At 35.7% G+C, this 10,948-nt stretch overlaps 1 protein-coding gene across 4 annotated transcripts; it reads right to left on the bottom strand.

Moving 5' to 3' along the window:
- Positions 1-596: 596 nt before the first annotated feature.
- LOC110675821 (vacuolar protein sorting-associated protein 4B-like) lies at positions 597-2,722 on the bottom strand. Of its 4 annotated transcripts, none has more exons than XM_021841686.1 (5): positions 2,656-2,722; positions 2,383-2,525; positions 2,010-2,317; positions 1,252-1,950; positions 784-1,181 (listed from the first exon to the last, which is right to left on the bottom strand). In XM_021841686.1, the coding sequence occupies exons 3-5, from the start codon at positions 2,256-2,258 to the stop codon at positions 1,071-1,073; spliced, it is 1,059 nt and encodes a 352-aa protein (XP_021697378.1). In that variant the 5' UTR covers positions 2,259-2,317; positions 2,383-2,525; positions 2,656-2,722; the 3' UTR covers positions 784-1,070. The 4 variants fall into 4 exon arrangements, with proteins under 4 accessions (XP_021697370.1, XP_021697378.1, XP_021697385.1 ...); XM_021841693.1 differs by lacking the exon at positions 2,656-2,722 and having other exon boundaries at positions 1,252-1,874; positions 1,938-1,950; positions 2,383-2,643; XM_021841699.1 differs by lacking the exon at positions 2,656-2,722 and having other exon boundaries at positions 1,252-1,874; positions 1,931-1,950; positions 2,012-2,317; positions 2,383-2,643.
- Between the last annotated feature and the right edge of the window lie 8,226 nt (positions 2,723-10,948).

Below are 10,948 nucleotides of genomic sequence, written 5' to 3'. Positions count from 1 at the left end.
TTTATTTAGACCCCCCTAACCATTCATTCCTAGGCACGGTACGCATCACACCATAAATTAGGAGTCACCTGTTAGGTGGACTTTTACCACCGGAACAGGCAGTCCGTAGTGTTTATTCTTAGCCAGTTGACACAACCGCTACCGACACTACGCGGCTATCTAGGCTGCTCGGGAAAAGGAGGTTAATATTGATGATTAACTCCTGACGTGCCCAAGCAGCCAGCAATCACATTTCCCGTGATATTTCACGATTACACCATATATCGGTCAATTTTTTCAATACTGTGGTGCATTTGTCTGTAATGTGTCTATTATAATCATTCACAACAAATACCATCATTTATTTAAAAAAAAAAAGCAATGAACGGGAAAAGAACGGCTTTCAGCAAAATTTGCTCATCCAGCAATCACGCTCTTCTTACATTTGTTTTGTTCTGGTTTTCCGATGCAAGAATCTGTGAGCAAATCGGTCGCTGTTGGTTCGTGAGCGTGGATCCTGCTCAACATTGGTTCATTTTGCGTCAACGGCATGATGCTTTCCACCATTTATTGCCTGGTATTAACATATCAAAGTTTTCTATTGATATGGATTCGTGTCTCATCACCCCGTCAAAATATTTATTAGGAACAATAACATATGTTAATAACAATGTTTAAACAATAACAATGTTTAAAAAATACTAACACAGAGGGTTCTCAATTTCATTACGCTTAAATTTCATAGTTTTACCATTATTTTTTGTTAGGATTTCAGTTTATTTTTTGCATATAATCAGGCGATTCTGCGAACCGGGTTAGTCGAGTCATCTCACGTGACGTGACACGAGACGACTAATATATTTGGCAAAACACAAAATAAACGAAACTTAAAAAATGATGTGAACATTGTTAACATAAAATATATCTCCAGTTCCTCCGACCAGCAGAAAATCTTCAGCGAAGCACATTTAGTAGGATCAAGTGACAATCGAAGATCAACGCCACTCGATCAAAAACACGTTGCAGACCATGAAAAGCATTACTCAATCCGTAATTGGTGCGACGAAATGAAAGGCTCACACAACACTTCCCTAGTGTTCTAGGGAACTCTGTCCGTAAACTTCCATAAATTTGTCCAGTTTTTTCATATAATCTTCGTCGATAGAAGGTTTGGTGGTAGACAGTGACTCCAGAATGTTTTCCTGCAAAATCAGATACGTTGAACAAGATATAACAATCGAATTACTCACAGATTGTATCAAATGAACTCACTGTCGTAACTGGTGCCACGTACAGCTTTTCACTGGGTACTTCCATCCAACTCATCTTGATGGCCCCGACATCACCAGGGCTACACGGCACCAGGAAATCTTCAGGAATCGTTTCCTCATTGCCAGCACACATGCTAGAAATTTTCCTGAAATGCGTCGACGATTGAATTTTCCGGACGGGTTGCATCAGGGCATCGCGGGCCACCAAGACAATATCCGCTCCTGAGTAGTCTTTCGTATTGTTGGCCACGGTTCGAATACATTCCTCCGTGAGTTTGCCGGACATGTTGCCCAGATGTTGCTTGAGAATCATCAATCGGGCGTTTTCTTCGGGCAGTGGGACGCGGATGCATTTTTCAAAGCATGTCCTTATATCGGCGTCTAAAAGCCAGGGAGCATTAGTCGCTCCAATCACGAATATTTCGTTGCCACCCACTTCCTGAATTGAAATCAAGAGTTCGTTTTTGATTTTACGCACGTTTTCGTTGTCTAATCTGGACAAGCATAGCATGTCTACATCATCGATGCAGATTATACTGGGTTGACGAGCTAGGGCCAATTCAAAAACACTCCTTATCAACTTTTCAGATTTCCCCATCCATCTAGATACTAAATCTGAACTCGCTATAAAGAAAAACGATGCATTACTCGCTTGCGACGCAACAGCTTTGGCCAAGTACGTTTTACCAGTACCAGGAGGCTGTAATTAATAAACAAGTATTAATAGGTTTCAACATAGACTTAACGATAAATTGTTACACCAATTAACAAAACTCTTCTGCAAGGAATTTGTTCTTCCGTGTGCAAATGTGAAAACTGGATTGGTAGAATTACAGCTTCTGTCAGCGCTTCCTTTGCATCTCCTAATCCAGCGACATCCGACCATTGCACGGGAACGTTTTCCATAAGTATGCAATCCATTACTATTGACGATATTTCTGTATCTGAATCATTTAAGTCCATATTCTTAACGTCTAGAAGTCCTGTCGGTACATTGCTACTAGCCATTATAGACCTTTGCTAGGAATTCATTAGCCGTCTATCCGAGAATTCAGATGCTATTTTTCCTGAAAATGGTTAAATAGGTAATAGTTATTATACATAATAATCGAATATGATTCCAATTCATCACCTGTGTAGGGTATTTCTTATCGCGCCAATCATTTCCTGCGAATGATAAACACACACATACACACCACATGTTGTTCGATATTAATTTCAATTATTGTATCATCACTAGGACTGTTTTGGCAGACAAACATTGAAAGTTGGTATCTATATGTAATGAAATCACGGTAATTATGCACAAAAGAGACAAATTATTTTGTTTAACTAGCCAGTATAATACCAGTGCAGCTAACTGTATGAATATTGACATGAAAATCAAAACAAATCCATCGCTTACCTACAGCGGGAGCTTAGAATGTATACAAGTATACTTTGTTTCACACCAATGCATGAATCACTACATACAGTGACGAACAAAATAGTAAGGGCACTCAAGAGTAAAAAGTATGACTCTCGGCTGGCTAACTGTCTTTGTTATATTTTCTTTTTGCTATTTATTTATGCTACGGCCCTTCATATAATTCCGCGTATATTTGGTTGAGGCAAGAAACATTGAAATTTACGTTAAAGGTTCAACAAATTAGTGACAAAATTATAAAACCAGTAGAATAGATGCACCGGTATTCGTCATAGTACCAATATTCGTCAGCCCAGATTATATGCCATTTTAAGATACAAAATAGGAATAAATAGACTAGCGTTAAATCACTTTAGAATAACGTGACAACGTTCTCAAAATTTGCTGAGAAAATTATAGAAAAAAAAAATTTCCCGGCCTTTGACAAGATTGATTTATGAAAAAATATTTTTCCTTAGGCAATTATTGGTACACCTACCCTAGACAAAAGATTTTATGTAAAGCAACATTTTGATTTAACAAGTGAAACGCTTCTTTTTCTTATTGTGGTCATGAGTATTTAATCGAATTTTGATACAAAATAGATTATTTATACAAAGGTTTTCAAATTTTCTGTAGTCTTTTCATGGTATTGTTACCATGTATACAAATTAGACTAGATGAATCAGGCTTAAATCTTACTTTATTCAGCGAATTAAGAAAACTACAGACCAAGGATATGATGATTAAGACATGACATTCATATTTTAATAGTGGTAGCCGGGACATAGTGAGCGCACTGCATTGCGTTACAATCATATACGGTATTATAAAACTTTTTTTTATTTCAGTTTGAAAGTATTTTCCGCAACTTTTTTTTTCCACTGAAAATATTAAAATCAGATTGCACGCTGCTAACTTGTTACGGAGTGATAGTTGACAGGTTAACAAGCTTTCCCTTTATTATGTAAGATTGATTGAAAAATCTCAGGAATCTCTTATCTATTGTAATGTTCTGAATGGCCTCAAAGGTTTACGCATGAGTATAAAACGTTATTTCACATATTCAGTAAATTATACAAATTATTTTCACTTACCCCATTTACCCACTGACCCCGCGGTACCTTAGTGGCTTTTTAATGACCATGTCGAAAAACGTGACAAAGGCACTAAAAATTACTCGCCACTATTTTTGAAAGAATTTCTAGCATAGGGCTAGATATTACTGGAGTAATCCTAAAAAAAGTGTGTTGAAATATCCATGAAAAAGCCTTGAAGGAATACACAAACTTTCAAAAGAAATTCCATCAGTCCACCAGTATACGCTCATGCCCCTATTTCCGATCACTAGTGTAAAACTTGATTTTTCGTGTCAAAAACCAACATTTTTCGCACGGATTCTAGAAATATTAACAACTTTCAAATGAAGTCGTCTGACATTATTTTCATTTGATGATATAATTCTTTATTTTAAAAACACAAGACCTCATGAGCGGATATTTGATCACATTTTTGTGTGTTCCAATAATCGCTCACGCAAAACATTAAACCGAATTTTGAAGACATGTCGATTTTCGTATACAGTCTTCTTTGTTGCAGTAGTAGCTATGGTTTATCCATATAAAATATCACGATAAATAACAAAAGATTTATCAAAGGATTGTCCTACCCACGATTCAACAAAAAAAAACGGCAGAAAGCCTAAAAAAATAATTATTCTATCATTGTTGTACTTATTCTTATGGAGGATAGCAGACACGATAAGATTTTTCATGGTATTCTAATGCCTATTAAAACGTGACATGTTTTTTGCATGATCCCAAAAGTTCTGGCTTGTGAGAAGAATAATTGATAATATCTATAGTGAAAATCCCGTGAAACTAACCTCTATGGCACTTTTTAATGCATCAATGGATGGTTTTTTAACAATATCTACGGCCAACCCTGTACATTTTCTGGGACGAATTGTCGTGACCATTCCGGGAAGTAATTCTTGAGAAGTTTATGGAACGTCCATAGAGAATTATCAGAAGATTATTGAAGAATCTATAGATGAAGTAATGGATTAACCCCTCTACCGGCAGCTTCATTTTTTACCGCAAAATAAATATTCAAATCGTTATAACTTTTATGTTTTTCAATATTTTTGCACCATTTTTTCCACAAGTTCTCAAACAACTCTTCTAGTTTAGGAATCCGTGTCGATATTAATTATTGGTGATCTGGTTTTAAAGATATTCCGATGTTCCTTGGAGTTCGACATTTTCCATATAAAATGTCATTGGCGGCCATATTGTTTTTGATCAAATTATCAAAAAAACAACATGTGGGATATATAATGCCAGGTAATAAAGAGCTTCTCTGAAAAAATCATGTAATTCGGTTAAGTATTCTTGGAGATATCTGAAAATTACGGTATGATGTTTTTTGAAGTTTTTAAGATCTTTATTTGGCCAGCGTGATTCCAGAAACCTAAATAGCCATTACTTAAAGACGGCTGCACCAAATCGCTTCATTTTTTCGCAATATACTCTCATTAGTGTATCGTTCCGAAGAGTTTTTTTTTTTCTATCTTTATTAACGAGATTTTTAGCCCTGGGCTGAACTCGGGACCAACGGCTTTACTTCCCTTCCGAAGGAAGTCGTAACTGAAAATTTTAGTGACTATCTCGGGGATGGGATTCGATCCCAGGTCCTCGGCGTGAGAGGCGTGTGTCCTAACCACTACACCAGGTCCGTCCCCTAAGCTCCGAAGAGTGAATATCTGAATACGATTAAAATTCTGTAGCCTGAGAAATTAACGGGGGGTTCTAGTTACGGGTCGGACCCCCAAGGAATTTTGGAATATCTTCAAAACCAGATGACTAATGATCAATATCGACACAGATCCAAAAACTAGAAGAGTTTATTGACAGCTTGTGAAAAAATGGTGCAAAAATATTGAAAAACAAAAAAGTTATAACGATTTGAATTTTGCGGTAAAAAATGAAGCTGCCGGTAGAGGGGTTAATCTAATACCAGTTGCATCGTGTTTTACACAGCACGAATGTGATGGTGCTAGCGATTTTTGAATGTGCGATCACTCTTGATATAAACTATCGAAGCATTGCTGAATCTCTTGACGATTTTCAGAGCAACTTCTATAGAATATGGTCTCTATTTCAATGCAAGTCTCTAAAAAGTCGCTATTTTTAATGGAAGGTCTCTAAAGTTTCTTTTTAAACCAAAATGATCTCTTAAGTTTATTTTTTCCTTATTCTGCTCGCAGGAATCCTAATACAAAAATGTATGTAACGGGTTCAACACGCTCCTCAGAAATTAAAGAATTTCTGGACAGATCCCTGTAGGAGGCCCTTGAAAATATTCTATATAAAATCACTATGACGATTTTATATAGAATATTTTCAAGGGCCTCCTACAGGGATCTGTCCAGAAATTCTCCTAAAATTTTCTTAACCAATTGTTCCAGCGATTTTTCAAAGGATGCTTAGTAGAATTTCTCCAGAATTTGCATGAAATCCTTGAGAACTCAAGCTATTACTTCCAGTGATTTCCACAATATGATTTGTTCCAAAACTATCCTAGAATTTCCTCTAGATATGTTTTCACTAATCCTTCAAACGAATTCTACAGTTGTTACTCTAGGAGATCTTCCAAAGATTTGTACAGAATTACTTCCTCCGAGGAAATCCATAAATGTTTATTCCACAGTGTTTGAAAAAATAGCTTAAGGGTTTTTTTTTTCAAGACCCCTGTATAAATTCCTCCGCCTGTTCATGTTGATTCCATCAACGTTTTCATCCAGAAATCCAAAATTACTTGAGAACTTCTTCAAACAATCAATTTATTTTGCTTGGATTTTTTCCAGTATTTCATACAAGTTTTACCCCTGCAGTTTTATCAAACATGTCTTAAAAAAATTCACAAACAATTCTAGACAATCTTCAAAAGTTTACACAAGTTTTCACAGCAATTGACACTAACAATTATTCCAATAATTCCTCCGATCATTCCTACACTTATTTCTATGGAGATACTGTCCAATGTTTTTCGAGAAATTTCTTAAGAAAATCATGCGAAATACTATCCCGATTTTCTTTGCAATGTATTAAGGAAATCTTCTAAAACCTACTCAAGAATCCAGGACAGTGTTGATAGACTCACACTCAAAATCTCAATCAATACGCTCTCCCGTGAGAGCAAACTCATTAGAGATCTGCTTTGCAAATCTCACGCTTGAGATTTTGATGCAAAATCAACTCAATCAACTCAAACCGTAAAAAATGATTCAGTCGCAAAACCCGGCAAAAACTCGTGAAACTCGAATGTTGTTGTTTACGTTAAAAAGGATTAACATAATTTTACCAGACTAACAGGAAATTATTGCCGTGTGGGAGTAAACTGTGGAAATACAAGACAATGAGTTAAAAAGGTGAGCCAACTCAACCATGATTTTTTGACTGCTGAGTTGCATGATTGACAACTCACGCATGAAAAATCTCAAGCGTGAGTTGTGAGAAATTGAGTTTTTCACAACACTGATCCAGAAGTTTTTTTTTTCAGAGATCCTTGTTCATTAAGGGTGACTTTGAAACTTTCATAAGTTTTTATCAGAGGTTGCTTCTTCTTTCTGGCATTACGTCCCAACTGGGACAAAGCCTGCTTCTCAGATTAGTGTTCTTCTGAGCACTTCCACAGTTATTAACTGAGAGCTTTCTATGCCGATTGACCATTTTTGCATGTGTATATCGTGTGGCAGGTACGAAGATACTCTATGCCCTGGGAATCGAGAAAATTTCCTTTACGAAAAGATCCTCGACCAGCGGGATTCGAACCCACGACCCTCAGCATGGTCATGCTGAATAGCTGCGCGTTTACCGCTACGGCTATCTGGGCCCAGAGGTTGCTATAGAATTTAATTTTCAGACAAATTTCCTTGGCATTTCCCTGGAGACATTCCTGGGAGAATTCCTGAAAAAAACTTACTGAAAATATCTCAAAGAATTTTTGGAGGAATCTAGATGATTTTTAAAATAATCGTTGGACAAATTCCATTTCTGTGGTTCTATTTTGGAAAATCCAGGTTGAATAAATAAAGTATTCCAAACAAAATTTTTGGAGAAATTCCCTAGGAAAATTTGTTGAGAAGTTCGTTGGGTAATAATCACTGTCCTTTACTTCCAACTTTTAGGCAAATAACTGAAAAAAAAATTCTTGTGATGTTCCTACAGACAATCATGAAAAAGTACAGTAATACTTGTCGTAATGTCACGAGGAATTTTCTAAAAAAAGTTTAAAATCTCAGAGAAATGTCTGTTCTGATGCTATGAAGAATCAAACTTTTATTTCCTGGCTCCTACTAGGTTTTGTTTTCTTGGTTCCAGTTTGGTCTCTTTTCGGTGGTCAGACTCCTTTTCCTAAGTGGTCAGGCTCCTGAGATATTTGCAAAACAAAACTTTCATGCAAACTAGCGCCGCATGGTGGTGGAATTCCGGAAATGACTAACCATCGCATGCCAGCCCTTGATCTCCTAAACAACTTTGTCGGAGATGGTTTTTTTATATTTTATCTAGATTGCGAGGTACTTAATGTTGAACATGAAAAACCAAGGGTGTTGTACGACTACTCGCGTTACAAAAATTCGTGTGACGACCGGAAGATTAAGAAACTGGAATCAAAATCATTGAAAAGAATATTCATTAAAAACTGCTCATAGACATAAGCTAAGCGAAATGATTTGAAGAATATCTGAGAGAACTCCTGCACGAAAACTTGCAGCATTTCAACAAAATATTGTTGCTGCGGTTGAAACATTTCTTTATTAATTTGCCAAATAAAATTTTCAAACCTCTATGCATTGTTCAAAACTAGGTTCCTCGTGTTTCCACACTACAGCAATTATTACAGATATTACTCCGATCATTTCTAGATAATTTTTAAGAGATTCTGTCTGAATTTCTTCAAGTAATTTCTTCAGAACGTCTATTCTAAAGTTTTTTTTTTCAGTTATCTTAGTAATTTATTTACAGTATTCTAGGAAGAACTTCATTAAAAACTCTAGGAGTTTTTTTTTAAAGAAATCCTCTTAGGAATTCATCAAGCCGTATTTAGAACTCACTCATCAGAGATTACGGTAGGAGTTTCTTACACTCGTTGTGGATTTTTTTTAATCTCCAAAAGAATCTGAAAAAAATTCTTGACATTTCCCTAGATGAAGGACTGCAAAAATTCTTTAAAGGCTTCTTAGGGAAATTTAAAAAAAAATGGTAGAATTCCTGTAGGAATGTTGAATTCTTGAAGATGCTCTAAACGGGAATGGTGGAGGAAGTTCTGGGGAAATCAATGGAATATTTTTTGTATGGATGGTTTTTGTCGGTATACTCGTACACATATCTAGTTTCTAAAAGTGGTCAAAGGATCTCGAGATGTTGGCCGGAGTTATTGCGGTGGATCACTGGGTCAGATCGGGTGACAAAAGTTCTGTTCTTTAGTGCCCTGGAGGTAGACAAATTTCAAGTCACAGATAATTTCCAGAATCGGCTATAATGTGGCCACTATGTCAAGGAGTTTTAAGAAATACGCATCAGCGTAAACCTTCTGATAATCGATTAACCCTCTAATACCCAAATTTTTATTTTCGATTTAAGTATTATTTTTCGTTATCTAAAATCGTTCTAAACACGTTTTGGGCATTTATTTATTTTTATTCGCAAATTTTTAAATTTTGGTTTTTGATTTTTATAATTTTTATTTTTGAACATCCCTAGCTTTTTTTATTTTTTCTTGAAGCCTTTTCTAGTTGTTGATTTTTGGCAATAATAAAGATTTAAATTGTTACGGTATTTTTAAAAATATTAAATTTTTAATTTTTTTTCGGAGCGTATTTTATTTTCCGTGTAACTAACGGAAAAATAGGTTTGAAATGATTTTAATACCACCAGGCTCTTCGTTTGTGATAGGTTAATCGTAGAAAAATATAAAAGGTACGATTTTTTATATTACACGTTAAATGAAGCCCAGGCATTTGTAGGTTATATAAGAATGCAATTTTTCAAACAATTTCTAAAAATACAAAAAAGTTTCAAAAGTCATAAAAAACTTTTCTTATATGCGTGTTATGAGTCAAGGTATAAGCCAAAAATAAAATCATTTTGATTTTCGAGCTACAAAAAAATACACAAAATTCCAAAGTGTACCCCGTCTAAAGGCGGGGTTGGGTATTAGAGGGTTAAATTGAATAATTATGTCAACTGCATTTGATTGATCCTGCAAATGACCATTTTTGGGTCCCCATGATGCCTCAAATTTATGATAAAGTGCACAATTGTTATCTAAACATATGTGTCAAGCTTATGGGAACGCATTTTAGTGAACTATTACGTTCGATCTATACTTTTAGAGATTTGAAACGGTTTAATACCTAACAAATCTAGAGCCGGTTCTTCAGGGCATAAAATCCGAGTGGCCGCATCAGGTACAGTCTAAACGGTGCAAAACTATTCATTTATTATATTGAATATCAGATCTTACTGATTTATGCAAATTCAAATGCTTGCCATTGGAAATAAACTAAGATAACTTGGCATGTCCCCAAAAATCGCCTTTTTACCCGACTTGACCCAGTAACCCACCGCAATAACACCGGCTACAAAAGTATTCCCGAGTTCCTCTTATTTGAATCCGTTAAGTATTCGCTGAGTGGTAAGGGTTTTAGTATTTTTGCTCTCACTCAGGCCTATACGGGTTAACAGTGCCCTTATTGTTCTGTCCGTCACTGTATATAAAAGGAGAGTGTGAAAACTACCAGTTAAGTACAGTCAACTTTACATAGTAGACACTCTTTTCACTACTTTTTTTTTAGTTGAAGTAAAATATGTGTAACAGGCTTTCTTCTTTTTCGACTTAATTATTTATTTATTAGGCTCAGGCTACATCAATCATTACGAAGCCGACTTAATTTGAATAATTTTACAAATTAATTTAGTCCGATTTTTTAAGTTAGTTTTGGAGAACCGTAAAACTTATGATTTGGCAAACATAAACGGATAAAATAATATTTCTGGAAGGAATAGGGTAACAGGATCATTCCGTTGACAGTAGAGTAGAAGTTGCAACAACAACATGTGACGTGTATGGTGTACAAACGTAAAGTGAGCAAAAACAATCTGTAATGTTACATAAAAAATGATTTCGAAGGGACACAAAGTAGACAAATAGACCAACAAGACAAACCAGGATGTCAGTGATTTCCATAGCTCCTGTTCCGTCCCGACGTCACAAAATTCAGTTCGAG

This window comes from Aedes aegypti, chromosome 1, assembly GCF_002204515.2.
Source record: "Aedes aegypti strain LVP_AGWG chromosome 1, AaegL5.0 Primary Assembly, whole genome shotgun sequence".
Taxonomy (NCBI): Eukaryota; Metazoa; Arthropoda; class Insecta; order Diptera; family Culicidae; genus Aedes; species Aedes aegypti.
The sequence above is the reverse complement of the archived record's forward strand: the minus strand, read 5'-3'. Positions and strand labels throughout refer to the sequence as shown.

Bases quoted from the DNA above. Each gene is read 5' to 3' on its own strand.
- LOC110675821 (XM_021841686.1), bottom strand. From the start codon at position 2,258: ATGGCTAGTAGCAATGTACCGACAGGACTTCTAGACGTTAAGAATATG. The intron at 1,951-2,009 runs GTAACAATTTAT...TATTAATTACAG, and splicing joins GAAGAGTTTTGTTAATTGGT to CCTCCTGGTACTGGTAAAAC. The intron at 1,182-1,251 runs GTGAGTTCATTT...CTGATTTTGCAG, and splicing joins ACGTGGCACCAGTTACGACA to GAAAACATTCTGGAGTCACT.